General features: G+C 44.5%; 2 protein-coding genes across 8 annotated transcripts in view; both read right to left on the bottom strand.

The window, feature by feature from the left end:
• The window catches only part of PLAAT3 (phospholipase A and acyltransferase 3), a 40,150-nt gene extending 36,903 nt beyond the window's left edge, over window positions 1-3,247 (bottom strand). Inside the window, exons 1-2 of one of the 3 annotated variants that reach the window (XM_055295997.2) lie at window positions 2,995-3,247; window positions 2,611-2,679 (exon numbers count right to left, since the gene is read on the bottom strand). In XM_055295997.2, coding sequence (XP_055151972.1) covers window positions 2,611-2,625 — 15 coding nt within the window. In that variant the 5' untranslated portion in view covers window positions 2,626-2,679; window positions 2,995-3,247. Of the gene's footprint in view, window positions 1-2,610 lie in introns of all 3 variants that reach the window. The other 2 variants (XM_063642770.1, XM_063642773.1) reach the window with 2 other exon arrangements.
• A 10,016-nt stretch (window positions 3,248-13,263) lies between these two features.
• The window catches only part of ATL3 (atlastin GTPase 3), a 50,658-nt gene continuing 44,951 nt past the window's right edge, over window positions 13,264-18,970 (bottom strand). For all 5 annotated transcript variants that reach the window (XM_055296185.2, XM_055296126.2, XM_063642432.1 and 2 more), the window contains one exon: window positions 13,264-18,889. In XM_055296185.2, the coding sequence (XP_055152160.2) occupies window positions 18,803-18,889 (87 nt within the window). In that variant the 3' untranslated portion in view covers window positions 13,264-18,802. The remainder of the gene's footprint in view (window positions 18,890-18,970) is intronic.

The following is an 18,970-nucleotide window of genomic DNA, read 5'->3' on the forward strand; positions in this document are numbered from 1 at the left end:
TTACCATTGAGATTTAATCATATACATGTGAGCCTCCAATTAGTACATTTTTATTTCTTATCCTTCTAAAACTTTTGTCTTCTACAAGTTAAATCAGAGAACATGCAGTTATCAGTTCCTGAAACACACAGACTCAGCCATAAGTTCTGTTTCAGCAATCAGTTCCTAAAGGCTCAGAATAATTTGAACTCCATATATACAGTTTATGTAGCCAATCTCTGTGGTCCTGCGTTTTCCTGTGTTTAAACATAAAACAGCCTGTCTCCCAGTGCCAAAAGAAACTAAAAGAATGATGTTTGAAAGCCTGGGTGATTTTCATCATTTCTAAAGCAATGGATTAAATAAATGTCAAGGTTCACTATCACTCAGCCATTTTCTCTGATTTTTGCAGAAGAAAAACTTGGGGAATTTTGCCAAATATAATTGAAATGTATGATGGGCCAGGCGCGTTGGCTCATGCCTGTAATCCCAGCACTTTGGGAGGCCGAGGCGGGCAGATCACCTGAGGTCAGGGGTTCGAGACCAGCCTGACCAACATGGAGAAACCCCGTCTCTACTAAAAATACAAAATTAGCCGGGCGCAGTGGCGCATGCCTGTAATCCCAGCTACTTGGGCGGCTGAAGCAGAAGAATCGCTTGAACCCAGGAGGTGGAGGTTACAGTGAGCCGAGATCACGCCATTGCACTCCAGCCTGGACAACAAGAGTGAAACTCCATCTCAAAAAAAAAGAAAGTATGATGAACTGTCTAGTGAAGATTTTGTTGTTGTTTTATTTTTAGAGATGGGGCCTTGCTATATTACCCAGGGTAGTTTCAAACTCCTAGGCTCAAGTGATCCTCCCACCTTGGCCTCCCCAAGTGCTGGAATTACAGTAATGAACCATTGCACCCAGCCTATCTTAGTGAAAATGTCTAAAAAGGAGATATTTAAGCTGCTAGAACTGATTAAAGAAAAAAAGACTTAGGCAGTACTGCAATGTCTGGAATTTATTATGAAATGGGATTTTTATAAATCTCTGCCAAACTAATCCTAATGGTTAAGGCTTTTTTCCTTTGTCTCTCTAGTTTTATATGAAAGCAGCTTTTGAAATTAAAATTAATAAAAAGTGTTCTTCAATCAACTGGGAGCAAAGATGGACTAGTAGATATAGCTCCCCTGAATACTGACCATGAATATGCAAAGATTGATTTTGACAATGTCATGGACAACTTTTCAGAAGTTTCAAAAACAGAAATTGTAGTGTTACTATTATTCATCTCTGATACCATCCTACATCTAAGAATAAGTTTTTCCTTTTTTCAAAAATACATTAATGTGATTAAAACCTACTAATCCATTTCTTTTTCCTGCTTTTGTACTGTCATATTTACTTTATTTTTCATTTTTCATTTTTTTACTCTCATGATTACATATATAAGGTTTTTACTGTCATGATTACATATACGAGGTTCCATAAAAGAAAATGTTCACTGTGTTTCTTTCTGGACATTATTACTATTCATCAAATGATTATTGCTAAAAAATAATGTAATCAGGGAATGATATTAAAAAGTGACCACTCCAGGTGTCAAACAAACATGCCAGATACACCCTGACACCAGGCAAAACTCTTTAATATGGACTGAGATAATAACAACAGTGAATTATGGTTGAGCACTCAAAATGTGCGCTGGGCATTGTTCTGGGCACTTCCTGAGTATTAAGTGATATAATCTTCACTCTGCGGCAGGGCGCGGTGGCTCACGCCTGTAATCCCAGCACTTTGCGAGACCGAGGCGGGCGGATCACGAGGTCAGGAAGTCGAGACCATCCTGGCTAACACGGTGAAACCCCGTCTCCACTAAAAATACAAAAAATTAGCCAGGCGTGGTGGCACGTGCCTGTACTCCCAGCTACTCGGTAGGCTGAGGTAGGAGAATCGCTTGAACCCGAGAGGCGGAGGTCGCAGTGAGCCGAGATCACTGCAGCCAGGCTGCACTCCAGCCTGGGTGACAGAGCGAGACTCCATCTCAAAAATAAATAAATAAATAAAAATTAAAAATATAAATAAATAAAACAAAACCTTCACTCTGGGAAACAGTGGATTTGAACTTGATCAAGGTCTCACAGCCAGATGCTCAACACTAGGAGGGTCCACCTCCAAATCCCATCCTCTGAATCCCTCTGCTGCGGTTCTGCCAGGCGGAAGGGGGGCAGTCGCCAAGCACAACTACGCTGGGAGTCCGCTGGCAGGACCGGTCATGGGATGAGTCAGCTGACATAGCCCCCAAGGCCTGTCCCGCTGTCCGGGTGTGGCTCTAGAGGGCAGCGCCAGACTTCTGCGGACAGACCTGCCCCCTGGCCACCTCTCTCCTGAGGGTCCCTCCTTCCGCTGGGCGCGTTTCAGGCAGGGCGCCCCCACACCGGCCCCGGAAGGACGCGCCGCGACAACTCTAACAGGTGCGCGCCGACCCGCAGCTGACACCGATGCCTCGCAGCTGACAGAGGTGTGGGCCCCACATCCTCTAGGCTTCTCTCTCGGAAGCAGTAATTCAGGCTCCGAGACAACTCCGAGTCCCCACTAACGGAGGTTCCCAGCCCCACCCACCCCAGCCGCGCCCCGCACTTACAATGGGCGCACGCATCTTCCCTCGCGGTGTGGACCCTCAAGGCCAGGCTTGATTTCGCTGCGTAGATGTCTGAGGAGGGGTAGCAGGGATTTATTGTCATTAACAGGAAACTGCGTCTCCAGACCCCAGGGGACTGCGGCCTCTGTTGGGCAGGGCGTGCGAGGCGCGCCTCGGACCCCGGGAACAACCACCTAGCTCCCTTTAACAACTTTCTCGCCGGGGCCCAGCGGGCGCCCAGGAGGCTGCAGCTGCCAGCGGGCGGCTCTGCAGGCTAATCTCCACCCGCCCCACCCAATTTCATCTCTTCCTCGCGGACGGGGAGAAGCATCCCGGGCACCTCGCCCGGCCTTATCGCACCCTTCCGGAAAGACCCGCTCCACCCACCTGGCGGTCTCGGAGGCAGCGCTGCAGCCCCAGCAATTGGACCTGGTCTAATGGCCGCGGTGGCCAGGCCAGCGTGAGGTCACCCGGCCCCTCCCCGCGCCGCCGGCTAATGAGAGCCTCGCAGAACGCCCGGCCCCGGCCCCGGCGACTGCAGGACGCCCGCGCCCCCGGCACCGCCTCTTTCCGCCTCACCCATGCCCTGCGCGCCCAGCATCCAGGAGTCGCACACGCTCGACCTCTGCACACACATGACACTGCGGGGCCATGATCGGTTTACTTTCGCCTTCACTCAAGAATGGGCTTATAGTTTAAAAACTGAAGGAGTTAAAAATATAACACCATGGGCGGGGTGCGGTGGCTCACGCCTGTAATCTGGGCACTTTGGGAGGCCGAGGCGGGCAGATCACGAGGTCAAGAGCTCGAGACCATGCTGGCTAACACGATGAAACCCCGTCTCTACTAAAAATGCAAAAAATTAGCCGGGCGTGGAGGCGTGCGCCTGTGGTCCCAGCTACTCGGGAGGCGAGGCAGGAGAATCACTTGAGCCCGGGAGGCGGGGGTTGCAGTGAGCCGAGATCGCGCCACCGCACTCCAGCCTGGGCGACAAAGCGAAACTCAGTATCAAAAAAAAACAAAGTGTGTATATATATATATATATATATACCACCATGGCATATTGGCTGTTTTCAATTAAAGGCATTTAAAAATCAGCAGGTGCAAGAAGACTCCTTTTCTTTTCTTTTCTTTTCTTTTTTTTTTTTTTTTTTTTTTTTGAGATGGAGTCTTACCCTGTCGCCCAGGCTGGAGTGCAGTGGCGCGATCTCGCTCACTGCAACCTCCGCCTCCTGGGTTCAAGCGATTCTCCTGCCCCAGCCTCCCAAGTAGCTGGGATTACAGGCGTGTGCCTCCATGCCCAGCTAATTTTTGCATTTTTAGTAGAGACGGGGTTTCACCATGTTGGTCAGTCTGGTCTCGAACTTCTGACCTCGTGATCCGCCCGCCTCGGCCTCCCAAAGTGCTGGGATTACGGGCATGAGCCACCATGCCCAGCTCTGTTTCTTAAAAGCAGATGAAATTTCCATGTTGAAGGACACCTTCCTTATACTAGAAGAAAAAGCAACATCCTTATCCTCAAAGAGAAGATGTTGAGACGGGAAGAATTCTGTACAGACCTTGTTGAAATAACTTTTTTCATTTTTTACTTTTTGGGGTGTTTTCTTTTGCTGTTTTTTGTTTTTTGTTGTTTTGTTTTGTTTTTAAGACAGTCTCACTCTTGTCACCCAGGCTGGCTGGAGTGCAGTGGCTCGATCTCAGCTCACTGCAACCTCTGCCTTCCCGGCAAGCGATTCTCCTGCCTCAGCCTCCGGGGTAGTTGGGATTACAGGCGTGCACCACTACGCCCAGCTAATTTTTGTATTTTTAGTAGAGACAGGGTTTCAGCATGTTGACTATGCTGGTCACGAACTCCTGGCCCCAAATGACCCACCTGCCTCAGCCTCCGAAAGGGCTGGGATTACAGGCGTGAGGCACCACTCAGCCCATTTTTTACTTTTTAATTGACAAAAATTGCCACGTATTTGTCATGTACAACATGTTTTGAAATATGTATACATTGTGGAATAACTAAATCGAGCTAATTAACATATGCATTACCTCACATACTTCTTTTGTGGTGAGAACACAAAACCTCTCCGTAATTTTCAAGAAGAACATAGTACATTTTTACTATAATCACCGTGTTGTGCAATAGATCTGGTGAACTTATTCCTCTATTCCTCCTAACAGAAATTTTGTACCCTTTGACCAACATCTCCCCAACACCCCCTTGTTCCCCCCCACCCCCGTAACTACCATTCTACTCCCTACTCGTGGGTTCCATTTTTTTAGATTCCATATATAAGTGAGATCACGAAGTATTTGTCCTTCTGTGCCTGGCTTATTTCACTGAACATAATATTCTCCAGGAAAATAACTCTTATCTGGTAAGCCTCCTCACATAATTTAGTTGCGTCTTTTTAATTTTTATTTTTATTTAAATAGAGACAAGGTCTCAAACTCCTGGACTCAAGTGATCCTCCCTCCTTGGCCTCCCAAAGTGCTGAGATGACAGGCGTGAGCTACCGGGCCCTGCTCTTAGTTGCTTCATTACAACTTACTATTCTTTGTCCAATTCGGTATAGAAGTAACTGACACCAACTGCTTCTTTGGGTCTTCATTTCCTTATGAGGGCTCCTGTGTTGCAGGACACAAAGAAGTAGAGAGACCAGTATGGGTGAATACAGGAGGATATTTATTTTAAGGTGCACACCAGCTCAGTGGGTTCACATCCAAAAAACTGAGCCTTGAACAAAGACCAAGCGGGATTTTTATAAGCAAACTTACAGAAGCAAAACAAAGGCAGTTAATCATATAATGACAGATCACATAATCTATAGCATAACTGATGACATGGCATAACTTGTGGCCTTGCATAGCTGGTGGCCTTGTAGCTGCATTGAAAGAAAAAACAAGAACTGGCTAAATACAGACATTTGTCCTTTTTTTTTTTTCTTTCACCTTTGCTCCGGAGGTGGGGCATCTGGAGCCTATTCCTTTGGTTTTGACTTCTCAAATAGCATTATCTTATAACTGTCCTTGCAGTGAGCTTGCTAGGCAGAGGAAAACTTGCTCTTCTTTTTAACCATTGCCTTGCCACATTCTGGGCTTTGGCTTTTACTTTTCTTGGAGTGAATGAATGCAGTACTTATTATTATTATTAAATTTCTGCCTCACTTGTGCCAGTAAAACTTGTACTAAAGAAATGTGTATGCTTTTCTCCTGTTAATCTTTTTTATTTTTTTAAGACAGGGTGATATGGTTTGGATCTGTGTCCCCACCCAAATCTGTTGTCGAATTGTAATCCCCAGTGTTGGAGGTGGGGCCTAGTGGGAGGTGACTGCATCACAGGGGCGAATTTCCCCCTTGGTGCTGCTCTCTGATAGTGAGTGAATGCTTGGGAGATCTGGTTGTTTAAAAGTGTGTAGCACCTCTCCTCTTTCTCCCTTTCTCTTGCTCCAGGCCATGTGAGGTGCTCACTCCCCCTTTTCCTTCTGCCATGATTGAAATTTCCTGAAGCCCCCCATGCTTCTTGTATAGCCTGCAGAACCATGAGCCAATTAAACCTCTTTTTTTTTTTTTCTTTTTTGAGAGGGAGTTTCCCTCTGTCACCCAGGCTGGAGTGCAGTGGCGCAATCTTAGCTCATTACAACCTCTGCCTCCCGGGTTCAAGCAATTCTCCTGCCTCAGCTTCCCGAGTAGCTGGGACTACAGGCATATGCCACCATGCCCAGCTAATTTTTCTATTTTTAGTAGAGATGGGGTTTTGCCATGTTGGCCAGGCTGATCTCAAACTCCTGACCTCAGGTGATCCGCCCACTTCGGCCCCCTAAAGTGCTGGGATTACAGGCGTGAGCCACCGCAACCGACTAAACCTCTTTTCATTATAAATTACCGAGTCTCAGGTATTTATTTATAGCAGTGCAATAACACAGTGTCTCGCTCTGTCACCCAGGGTGAAGTCAGTGATGAGATCATAGCTCACCACTACAGCCTTGACCTCCTGCACTCAAGTGATTCTCCCACCTTACCTCCCGAGTAAGCTGGGATGACAGGTGCCCACTGCACAACTGGCTACTTTCTTTTTTTATTTAAGCAACAGTGTTTTACTATGTCACCCAGCCTGGTCTGCAACTCTGGGGTCAAGTAATCATCCCACCTCAGCCTCCCAAAATGCTGGGATTCCAGGTGTGAGCCACCACACCTGGCCCTGTTGATCTATCTTATGTCAATTTAGTTCTTAGGCCCAGCTGAGACCCTAAGAGGATGGAGGTGGGGCTCAGCTGAGACCCTAAGAGGACCCTAAGAGGATGGAGGTGTATTAAATTTAAAGCCACTCAAAGGCAAGGATTTAGCAGAAAGTGCTTTTAACTATTGGGTCTTAATGCCATCACATATCCCCAAATCCTTGCACAAAACCTAGCACATCAGCTGGGCATGGTGGCTCACACCTGGAATCCCAGCACTTTGGGAAGCCAAGGCAGGCAGATCACTTGAGCTCAGGAGTTCGAGACCAGCCTGGCCAACATAGTGAAACCATGTCTCTGCTAAAAATATAAAAATTAGCCACTCGTGGTGCTGGGTGCCTGTAATCCCATCCCCACTACTCAGGAAGCTGAGGCAGGAGAATCATTTGAACCTGGGAGCAGAGGTCGCGGTGAGCTGAGATTGCACCACTGCACTCCAGCCTGGGCCACACAGCGAGACTCCATCTCAAAAAAAAAAAAAAAAAAAAAAACCTAGCACACCATAGGCATTCCATGAATGAATGCATGAATGAAGAACGAATGACCAACACAGGCTCTTTCTCTGCACTGAGATATGACTTCACATGAGTAGAACGAGCTCTTGTTCATCTCTGTATTCCTACCACTCCATTGCCAGTACTGAGCCTTGCAGTCAGGATGCCTGGACCAAATCCTGACTCTGCCACTTACTATAATAGTTGTAGGGCCCAGGCCATGTTTCCTTCTCTGAACCTGTTTGTCTGTAAAATAGGGCCTTAGTGATATTGTGTAATGTATAAGAATACATTCCCAGGCAGGGTGGGGTGGCTCATGCCTGTAATCCCAGCACTTTGGGAGGCTGAGGTGGGCAGATCACGAGGTCAAGAGATTGAGACTATCCTGGCCAACATGGTGAAACTTCATCTCTACTAAAAATAAGAAATTAGCCGGGTGTGGTGGCACACACCTGTAGTCTCAGCTACTTGGGAGGCTGGGGCAGGAGAATCGCTTGAATCCAGGAGATGGAGGTTGCAGTGAGCCGAGATCACACCACTGCACTCCAGCCTGGGCAACAGAGTGAGACTCCATCTCAAAATAAAAAAATGTAAAAAAAAAATACATTCCCCAAAGACAGAGCAACAAATGAAGTGATGCTTATAAAGTGCTGAGCCCTCAGATCACGAGGTCAGGAGATTGAGACCATCCTGGCTAACATGGTGAAACCCCATCTCTACTAAAAATACAAAATATTAGCCTGGCGTGGTGGCAGCGCTTGTAGTCCCAGCTACTTGGGAGGCTGAGGCAGGAGAATGGCGGCGTGAACCTGGAAGGCAGAGCTTGCAGTGAGCTGAGATCGCGCCACTGCACTCCAGCCTGGGTGACAGAGGGAGACTCCGTCTCAAAAAATAAAATAGGCCGGGCGCGGTGGCTCACGCTTGTAATCCCAGCACTTTGGGAGGCCGAGGCGGGCGGATCACGAGGTCAGGAGATCGAGACCACGGTGAAACCCCGTCTCTACTAAAAATACAAAAAAAATTAGCCGGGCATGGTGGCAGGCGCCTGTAGTCCCAGCTACTTGGAGAGGCTGAGGCAGGAGAATGGCGTGAACCCGGGAGGCGGAGCTTGCAGTGAGCCGAGAGTGCGCCACTACACTCCAGCCTGGGCGACAGAGCGAGACTCCGTCTCAAAAAATAAATAAATAAAATAAAATAAAATAAAAATAAAGTGCTGAGCCCAACGTCTGGCACGTGGTAAATCCTCACACAACACACAGTGGCTGTTATTAACATGAGAATAGGTATGTGCCCATCAACATCACATGATCTTCACCAGCTTTCTGACAAGGAGTCTCAGAGGCAATATAAATACCATAGCTTTATATGCCTTATCACTCATCAAACAAATTACGGAGCACGCTGAGCCAGGGACTGACTAGAAGGTCATCCAAACCCAGGATGGACAGGTTCGGTTTTGAGGCAGCCGGGCTGACTTCTGCCTTTCCTCACCCTCTGCTTCGAGAAGCACCCAGATGTCACCTCCCTTATCTTTTTCTGTTGCCGTGCCAGAAAAAAAAGCAAAACAACAAAAAAATCATACTGGGAAGGGGGAACAGTACTGAGGGCTATGTATTTTCACTTCTCACACAGTTCTCAAAAGAGGAGCTCTCTAAGAAAGGCCCCGGGACTTACTGAGAAACTGCCCCATGATGCCACACCATCACCAACAAGACAGTCCTTACCCCTCACACAGAGCAGGCGGACAGGTGGACTGTGATGCCAGGATCCAACTAGTGTCCAACTCCAAAGCTTCCAGGCTTTTCTGCATAGCATGGCTATGAAGCCCCATTCCTCTTGTGATAAGGAGGAAACTATTAATTTTTTTTTTTTTTTTGAGACAGAGTCTTGCTCTGTCTCCCAGGCTAGAGTGTTGGAGTGCCGTGGCATGATCTCAGCTCACTGCAACCTGCGCCTCCCAGGTTCAACCGATTCTCCTGCCTCAGTCTCCCAAGTAGCTGGGATTACAGGCCCACACTACCACGCCTAATTTTTGTATTTTTAGTACAGACAGAGTTTTATCATGTTAGCCAAGCTGGTCTCAAACTCCTGACCTCAGGTGATCTGCCCGCCTCAGCCTCCCAAAGTGCCGGGATTACAGGCATGAGCCACCACGCCTGGCCAGTTTTTAAGTATTTGTAATCTCTCCATTCTCTGCCTTCTAAGGAGGATAGATGGATCCTCCAGAATCCATTGTTTTGCTGACTCTCTGAGGAGGAATAGCTGAGCAGGTGGGAGAAAATTGCACAGGCTAATTTGCTGTGCAGGCCTAATAGGCCCAGTGGGGAATCTGAGCAAGCGGTGTGACACACAGGAAGGCCAGGGCAAGAGAAAGACAGGGTGCGAGGGTGACGAGAGAAAGTGAACAGGGAAACTGCATTTTTTTTTTTTTTTTAGGGAAACTGCATTTAAAGGGAAGCTGTTTGCAATGCTTCTTTGCACACAGGAACAGAATCCACAAATTTCACAACAAGGAACAGAAACCACAAATTTCACAGCATGACAACATTCAAAATGGGAGTATGTCTCAAGTGCTCCACCAGCCAGCTGAATGCAGGGTTTTCACAGGTGTAAAACATGTGACTATGCCAATTTTGATAGTTTCCTCTAACCAGAAAAATCAGGCTTTTATGAAAGAAACCAAAAGTGAAGTATAACTTCCTTCTGAATCCCCTTTGAAACCCAAGTCCTACTGAAGAGGAAAGAGAACAAATCCCTATTGAAATGCCCTGAGGAGCTTCCACTGCCTAAATGTGCAGCATAACCATCTCTACCTTCTCTTTAAAAAACATTCCAGAGGCTGGGCGCAGTGGCTTATGCCTGTAATCCCAGCACTTTGGGAGGCTGAGGCGGGCGGATCACAAGGTCAGGAGTTCGAGACCAGCCTGACCAACACAGTGAAACCCCATCTTTATTAAAAATACAAAAATTAGCGGCCGGGTGCAGTGGCTCACGCCTGTAATCCCAGCACTTTGGGAGGCCGAGATGGGCGGATCACGAGGTCAGGAGATCGAGACCATCCTGGCTAACACGGTGAAACCCCGTCTCTACTAAAAATACAAAAAAATTAGCCGGGCGTAGTGGCGGGCGCCTGTAGTCCCAGCTATTCGGGAGGCTGAGGCAGAAGAATGGTGTGAACCCTGGAGGCGGAGCTTGCAGTGAGCCGAGATCGCGCCACTACACTCCAGCCTGGGCGACAGAGCGAGACTCCATCTCAAAAAAAAAAAAAAATTAGCATGGTGGCGCATGCCTGTAATCCCAGCTACTCAGGAGGCTGAGGCAAGAGAATCGCTTGAACCCGGAAGGTGTAGGTTGCAGTGAGCCGAGATTGCGCCACTGCACTCCAGCCTAGGCAACAGAGCAAGACTCTGTCCCAAAAAAATAAAGATAAAAATAAAAATAAAACATTCCAGAAGGCCAGGCGCTGTGGCTCACACCTGTAATCCCAGCACTTTGGGAGGCCGAGGTGGGTGGATCACATGAGGTCAGGAGTTCGAGACCAGCCTGGCCAACATAGCAAAATCCCGCCTCTACCAAAAATACAAAAATTAACTGGGCGTAGCAGCAGGCGCCTGTAATCCCAGCTACTCAGGAGGCTGAGGCAGGAGAATCACTTGAACCCGGGAGGCGGAGGTTGCAATGAGCCGAGATTGCACCACTGCACTCCAGCCTTGGTGACAGAGCAAGACTCCATCTCAGAAAAAAAAAAAAAAAAAAAAAAAAAATTCCAGAACCTTTAACCTGGGAAATATCCAGGTTTTGTGTCTCTCGTTGTTCAATGGCCATCGTTAACTGGACTTGGTTATCTGTAGTGGATTATTTGTTTTGGTCTGCCCAGCAGTCTTTCATTTGGTGACTCCGTGTGGTTCTGGTGGGGCTGTCAGTCATAGTACGTGGTCATCACTCTGACTACAGACACGTGCACCCCAGGTCTGGCTGGTTATGATGCCTCAGCCGCCAGGCTACAGTGTTGACCATGGAAGGAGCATGACTCAAGCCAAACAAATCAGAAGCCTTCTCTGGGATGGAGATATACACACATCTTTTTTCATAGGTAGCTCAAAAAAAAAAAAAAAAAGCCTGTTTCCTCAGGGCACATTAAAGTGGGATGACATAAGCCTGGAACCACTGGTGCCTGCCCTCCCCTGGGGCATGGAGGAAACCTATCTGCAACAGCAGATAAATAGGTCACTGAACACTGAAATAAGAGCCCTGTTGACATTTGAGTTCCTCCAGTGCCTGATGTCAGTTTTACCATATGATATATCTGATGTCAGTTTTACCATATGTCCAATTACAAGAAACTTTTTCCCAGTTAACAATTTTTCCTTCTTTGATTAAGCTAATTAGAGTTGGACTTGTCTTTTGCAAAGTGATATATGATAATCAAAAGCAAGAATGTCAATGTGCCAAAGACAAGCCAGCTTGCTTGACTGCTCCCCATCCATACAGGACAGCATTCCTCACCCTGGTCTTTCCTTCTCCCCAGTTTATGCTGATGAAAGCGTCTACACTGATGTGGCACCCAAGTCCTGAATCTTTGTTTTCACCATACTCTTCACATCATCAGCCTCTGAGTTTGCCCCTTCCCTGCTAAACTGTGATGAACTCAAGGGCAGCACCTGGCATAGCACCTGACCCATGGTAACAACCAGGGATGGATGGTTGGAAGGAGAAAGGCTGCTGATCCCACCCAGTGTTTCCAACCAGGGAAGAAATCTTTTTACTGTAGGGCTAAATGGGGTATGTCTAGCTATTTGTCATATTTGAGAAGTTCAATTCAATCTCCTGTGTCCATCAGTGAAAGAGAAAGCTTTAAGTGGAGATTTACGTTCCCTGCCCCCACTCCTGAAGAGAAACTATTTAATCAGCTGGCTCCAGATAGGGCAACTAAATCAAAGTGCTACAAATTCAGAGGTCTTCACAAGTCCATGTTACTGTAAATGAAATTTGCGCTTATTTTTTTTGAGAGACAGGGTCTTGCTGTTGCCCAGGCTGCAGTACAGTGATGTGACCATAATTCACTGCTGCCTCGAACTCCTGGGCTCAAGTGATTATCTGCCTCAGCCTCCAGAGTAGCTAGGACTACAGGTGCGCACCATCATGCCCGGGTTTTGTTTTTTTTTTTTGAGACGGAGTCTCGCTCTGTCGCCCAGGCTGGAGTGCAGTGGCGCAATCTCGGCTCACAGCAAGCTCCGCCTCCCGGGTCCACGCCATTCTCCTGCCTCAGCCTCTCCGAGTAGCTGGGACTACAGGCGCCTGCCACCACACCCGGCTAATTTTTTGTCTTTTTAGTAGAGACGGGGTTTCACCGTGGTCTCGATCTCCTGACCTCGTGATCCGCCCGCCTCGGCCTCCCAAAGTGCTGGGATTACAAGCGTGAGCCACCGCGCCCGGCCTTTTTTTTTTTCCGGAGACGGGGTGGAAGGTGTCTCCATATGTTGCCCAAGCTGGTCTCAAACTCTTGGGCTCAAGTGATCATCCTGCCTCAGCCTCCAGAGTAGCTAGGACTACAGGTGGGCACCACTATGCCTGGCTAATCTTTTATTTTGTAGAGACAGAGGTGGAAAGTGTCTCCATATGTTGCCCAAGCTGGTCTCAAATTCCTGGGCTCAAGCGTTTCTCCCACCTCAGCCTCCCAAAGTGCTGATTAGAGGTGTGAGCCACGACACCTGGCCCTTGTGCTCACTTTTAAGCAACCCTGCCAACAATAGAGCCTTCTCCAGGACTATGCTAGTAAGATACTTGTTCAGTATCGTTTTCTAGGACAGAGAAAGCTAACTCAAACCACATTGCCACTATCCCGTCAGAAGTCTTATTCAATTTGCCAAGCCAAACTCTATTTCACAGAACCTCCCACATTAAAAACACAGAGAAATAAAACACAGATAACATGGTGTTGTGATCTTTATTCCATTAAATGATCTTACAAATTGGAGTAAAGCAGAAACATGCTTTTAATATACTAATAGCATAATCTCATCCCATTGCACTTTTTAAAAACTATATTAAATTTCAAAGAAACTCGAAGGCAAGGGTCTAGCAGAAAGTACTTTTAACAAATCATTTTTTAAAGTAAAAAAGAAACCTGAGGAAAATTTGTGTATGTACAAGATTAGTATTAACTCCTTTAAGGCTTACATCCATGACAGCATGTATCTAATTAGAAAGCTTTGGGAATCAATGCTACCTTCCCTTGCTCATAAAAACACTACATTTAAACTGTAGTTCTAGCACACGAAATTCCTCCCCCAAGAAAAACGTCTTTCAAAATCCTTCTGTCCCTAGATCTGTTTTGCAAAGTTTCTGATATGGGGTACTTAGGTCACTAATGACAGAAATTAGGATCTTGTCTTCCTTCTTGTTCATTACTTTTATTTTTACTTAATGTTTCACCTGTATGTGAAAGATTTGGGGATTCAAGTCACAATGCTGAATTTTACTTTTTAAAAGAAAAACTATCAAAAATTGCTTTTAAAAAATCCTAATTACATGTTAGAAAATAGGATACTTGTACATTCGTTTTTCAGAGAAGGCACTATGACAATGGAGAAAAACAGCTTTAAGGAGCTTAGATAATCCTCTGAATTAAAAGCATTCTTACTACTTCTGAACACAGAAAACGCCTGGGGATTGTACTGGCAAGAGACCACCTATTCTAAACCTCAGGTACAAAGTGTCCACTTGCCTCCAGACAATACAGAATTGTACTTTCTCCTTGGTACTTCCCATTCGATGAAGCAGTCTCTCTGTGGTCTCTGAACCACTATTTATAAAAGTGATGACTCCAGGACCACAGCCGATACCACCTAAGGCAATCCCTGGGTACAAAGCTGGGAATCTGAACTTTTTAAACAAGCCTACTAGGTAAGTCTTATGCACTCCAAGGTAGATGAGAACCACTACCCAAAACATAGCTACAACAAGACTTACAACAAGAAAAATCATTTGACTGCAAATATTCTTTTACAATGGGCTTAATGTCATTTTTTAAAATTAATCACACAAATAGTTTGTACTTTCACAACTGAAGCTTGTCTTCATTATGCCCTTATCCCTTGACTAGAATTTTGTTAGATAAAACATGTGTAAGCCATAATGACACAGCCATGTTGACAACTTGAGATGGAACATCAAATCATCCTAAATTACATTTCAATAGTTCCAGGAAAGAAAAAAGTTCTATGAAGACTTCCACATAAGTTACATCATTTTTTAAAAGAACCTAGAAAAAATTAAAACTACCTGTTTTATTGCTTTTGCATGGACTTGATTCAATCTACTTAATTTTGCTATAACTCATACATACATACTTATCCAAACTCACCCTATCCAAGGCACCATTTTATACAAGTAGAACACTGTGTGTGATCCACTAATGAAACCAACCACCAGTACAAGGCAGTATTTTTGTGTCTGTTTGACCAAAGCGCTTTACTTCATGTAAGAGAAAAAATAAAGCAAAACAAGGCCAGGTTCCAGAGGCTCACGCCTGTAATCCCAGCACTCTGGAAGGCCAAGGCAGGCGGATTCCCCGAGGAGTTGAGACCAGCCTGGTCAACATGGCGAAGCCATGTATTTTATTTCTACTAAAAATACAAAAATAAGCCAGGTGTGGTGGCACATGCCTGTAATCCCTGCTACTTGGGAGGCTGAGGCAGAAGAATCACTTGAACCCAGGAGGCGGAGGTTGTTGTGAGCCAAGATCTCGCCACTGCACTTCAGCTTGGGCAACAGTACAAGAGTCCGTCTCAAAAAAAAAAAAAAAAAAAAAGAATAAAGCGAAACACAGGCAATTTTACCAAGTATAAAAGAGGTGTTAAAACGTAAACTTCCATAGAACATTTATTGGTATACTACGAAAATAAGGCATGACTCAGCTGGGCGGGGTGGCTCACGCCTGAAATCCCAGCACTTTGGGAGGTTGGGGGGAGTGGATTACCTGAGGTCAGGAGTTTGAGACCAGCCTGGCAAACATGGCAAAACCCCACCTCTAGTAAAAAAACAAAAATTAGCCGGGCGTGATGGTGTACACCTGTAGTCCCAGCTACTAAGGAAGCTGAGACAGGACAATCACTTGAACCTGGGAGGTGGAGGCTGCAGTGAGCGAGACTGCACCACTGCACTCCAACCTAGGCGACAGAGCGAGACCTCTGTCTCAAAAAATAAAAATAAAATAAAATAAAACAAAACAAGGCATGACTCTGAAGGTGTTTTATCATACATAGTAGTTTGTCTCATTTTATCTATAAGCCAATCTTACAGAAAGATTTCTTAGTGAAAGAATGAAAACTCTGATTCTACCATTTTTACTATAAGCAGCTCATTGAAATTTTTTTTTTCAAATTATCAACACTTAATTTATCCTGAAATATTTTAATAGAAAATTTTGGAAGCCTCCTTTTATATATTCATAGGAATGAGTTCCATATATTGTTAGGATTGTGCAAAATTAAAAATGCCTGCATGGAAAGCAGCAGAGCAACAGACACGACACAAACATGCACAGTCTGAGCGTCTGAACCACAAGTAAAAGGTGAGAGAAGTAAAAGACATTATTTTTAACCTGGTTATAAATCTCCCCAGGATGATTTATAGCCAGTAATGATAATGTATCTTTTATTGAAAAAGTTGATATAAAATCATCAATTTATTGTTGAGAGAAAAGAGGCCAAAGAAAACTCTTAAGAACCCTCACTGAGAAAACTTTATAAAACACTTTCCAGAAGCAGAACTAAGAAAAAAAAAAAAAAAAAGGTGAGGGGGACTTCCTCTGGGTAATTAAACCAAGGTCTCTTTATAAGACCAAAACAGAGGCCAGGCGCAGTGGTTCATGCCTGTAATCCCAGCACTTTGGGAGGCCGAGGCGGGCGGATCATGAGGTCAGGAGATCGAGACCATCCTGGCTAACATGTTGAAACCCCATCTCTACTAAAAATACAAAAAAAAAAAAAATTAGCCGGGCGTTGTGGCGGGCGCCTGTAGTCCCAGCTACTCGGGAGGCTGAGGCAGGAGAATGGTGTGAACCCAGGAGGCGGAGCTTGCAGTGAGCCGAGATTGCACCACTGCACTCCAGCCTGGGCAACAGAGCGAGACTCCATCTCAAAAAAAAAAGACCAAAACAGAAATGGTGAATTTAAATAGTAACTGAATCTTAAGATTTCATTAAATCATACATTAGCACTTTTTTTAAAGTGACCTAATACTTTAGTATGAGTTTTCGACACATCACCACTTCTTACCATTAAATTTTTTGACAGTTATTCTGAAATCTATAAATTTACTTATAGAATGTATTAAAAGCTAAGTATGTCAATATTTACAGAGCCTGCTAATAGGTATGAACTTTCAGAGAGATAAGAGGTCACCTGAAAATGCACCAACATTTCAGAAGCAAGCTTTCAAGTTAACAGTCAAAGCTTGGCATCACTGATAAATGCAAGTAAACAAGTTGGAATTTTTCTAAAGTGTAACAGCAAGTGAATAAAATAGCAAGAACTTTGCAAGATGGCATATAAATATGAAACATAATATGCTGGGAATTTAGGACTTATAAAAATACTTCAGCGGTAAAGTGTCAAAAGAAAATTCTTTGATAGAGATTACATGCGAAAAGGGACTTTCTTTTTTTCTACCTTCCATTCATACTTCACATATATAAAGTTTACACTCAGATCTTACCTTCATGTATATAAAATTTACACTCTTACCTCCCTCCCATAACAAAAGTTAAATTATCTCAGAAATTAAGGCTTATATACCTGAATGTTTATATAAATACTTGCAGGCAAGTTTTCAGTTTTAAAATCTACAATAATTCCAAATGGAAAAGCAACTAACAGATAAAACTTTTTTATGTCCTAATCAAGGTAAATAGAAAAAAAGAACTCTTAGATACTTCTAGATATTGTTTATATTTGGGTAGGACTTTGCTCCTTGCTAAGCCAAAGCTATCTTAAAGCTACCAGACTAGCCAAAGTAAAATTAAATAGATAATTCAGTAAATAAAATGGGTTAATTTTAGCTTCATTATTAAGAACATTAGACAGGGCAGAGAATGCAAATTAACATTCTGAATAAAGACCTTAAATCAGGTTATTAATTGTTGCTAAGCCACATGAAATTAGACATCAATTAAATGCAGTAATATTTGGTAGTATTCTCCCTCTAATCCTTAATAAAGTTTTGTTCTTATGCAGAACTCTCAAAAACAAAACCCCTCAAATGACAATTACAAGAGTTGTGTAAAACACACATACATATGTAAACCTACAGTGAACCTGACCAAGGCACAAGTTCAAGTGACTTATCAGAGGTCACATGGTTCATTTAAACTTAGCTTTTTTCTTAAAGTATCTAGCTCATTCCTTTTATTATGAGCCACTCTGGCTTTTCAAGGCACGTTTGCCTCTTTTTCTAGAAAGAAGCTATAGGGACCAAAAAAAAAAGAAAAAAAAAAAAAAAAATAGAGCAAGTTGCAACAAAACTGTCAGCCTACTGGGTAAAAACCTCACATTTCAGAGTATGGTATATTTAAATATGACATGATTTTTCCACACTATATGGCAACAGGATTCCCTATTTTAAATTTTTTTTAAGTGTAATGACATCATTTTCAGTTAGTCTTTAGTTCTGAAGTTTCTCCAAGTTTTGTAAACTTTTAAAAAAGGAATCCTTCTTGGCCGGGCACGGTGGCTCACGTCTGTAATCCCAGCATTTTGGGAGGCCAAGGCAGGTGAATCACAAGGTCAAGAGACCAAGACCATCCTGGCCAACATGGTGAAACCCCGTCTCTACTAAAAATACAAGAAAATTAGCTGGGCATGGTGGTGTACACCGGAAGTCCCAGCTACTCGGGAGGCTGAGGCAGGAGAATTGCTTGAACCCGGCAGGTAGATGTTGCAGTGAGCCAAGATCGCACCACTGCACTCAAGCCTGGCGACAGAGCGAAACTCCAACTCAAAAAAAAAAAAAAAATCCTTCTCAAAAGAGTAAAGTATAAAAGAAATGACAAGTTTCACCCCAAAATGGCAACTTTCATGAGGTTATCCTCCATCCCCCCCATCGTGTCTGCAAAACCATGGAATCAATCTTAAAAGGCACTAAGTGGCACATAAAGAACTTAAAAGCTGCATTTCCATTTTTCCTCTAGCTTCCTCCTCCATAAAGTGCACAAAGCAGAGTAATATGAAAACAGACACAGGCTTGCATCTATAACAGCAAGGAAAAGAAATGCTTCCAAGAGAAATGGAAGTGTGTTTAATAATTTGAAACCACAGGAAAGGTCTGCTCATTTATTACAGGGCCATGTTTTAGCTCTTCCTGGATCGTCTCAGATCTGCCATTCCTCTGGATATGAACCTGTGGCCGTGGCAGAAACCCAGAAATCAGTAGGGGCTCGTTGTGTTCTTGTTTGATCTTCATATTAAGATGCTATTGAGCTTTTTTATCTATGGGTGGTCTTCCAACAACTGCATCCCTCACAGTGGCCTGAGTGGAATTACCGATATGAGAAGAAGCCTGCAAAAGTCCATTTATTCAACATATAAGTTAATAAAATACAACACAGCAACAAGAAAGTAAGTCCTTAAACTTTCAAAA

This window comes from Symphalangus syndactylus, chromosome 1 (genome assembly GCF_028878055.3).
Source record: "Symphalangus syndactylus isolate Jambi chromosome 1, NHGRI_mSymSyn1-v2.1_pri, whole genome shotgun sequence".
Taxonomy (NCBI): Eukaryota; Metazoa; Chordata; class Mammalia; order Primates; family Hylobatidae; genus Symphalangus; species Symphalangus syndactylus.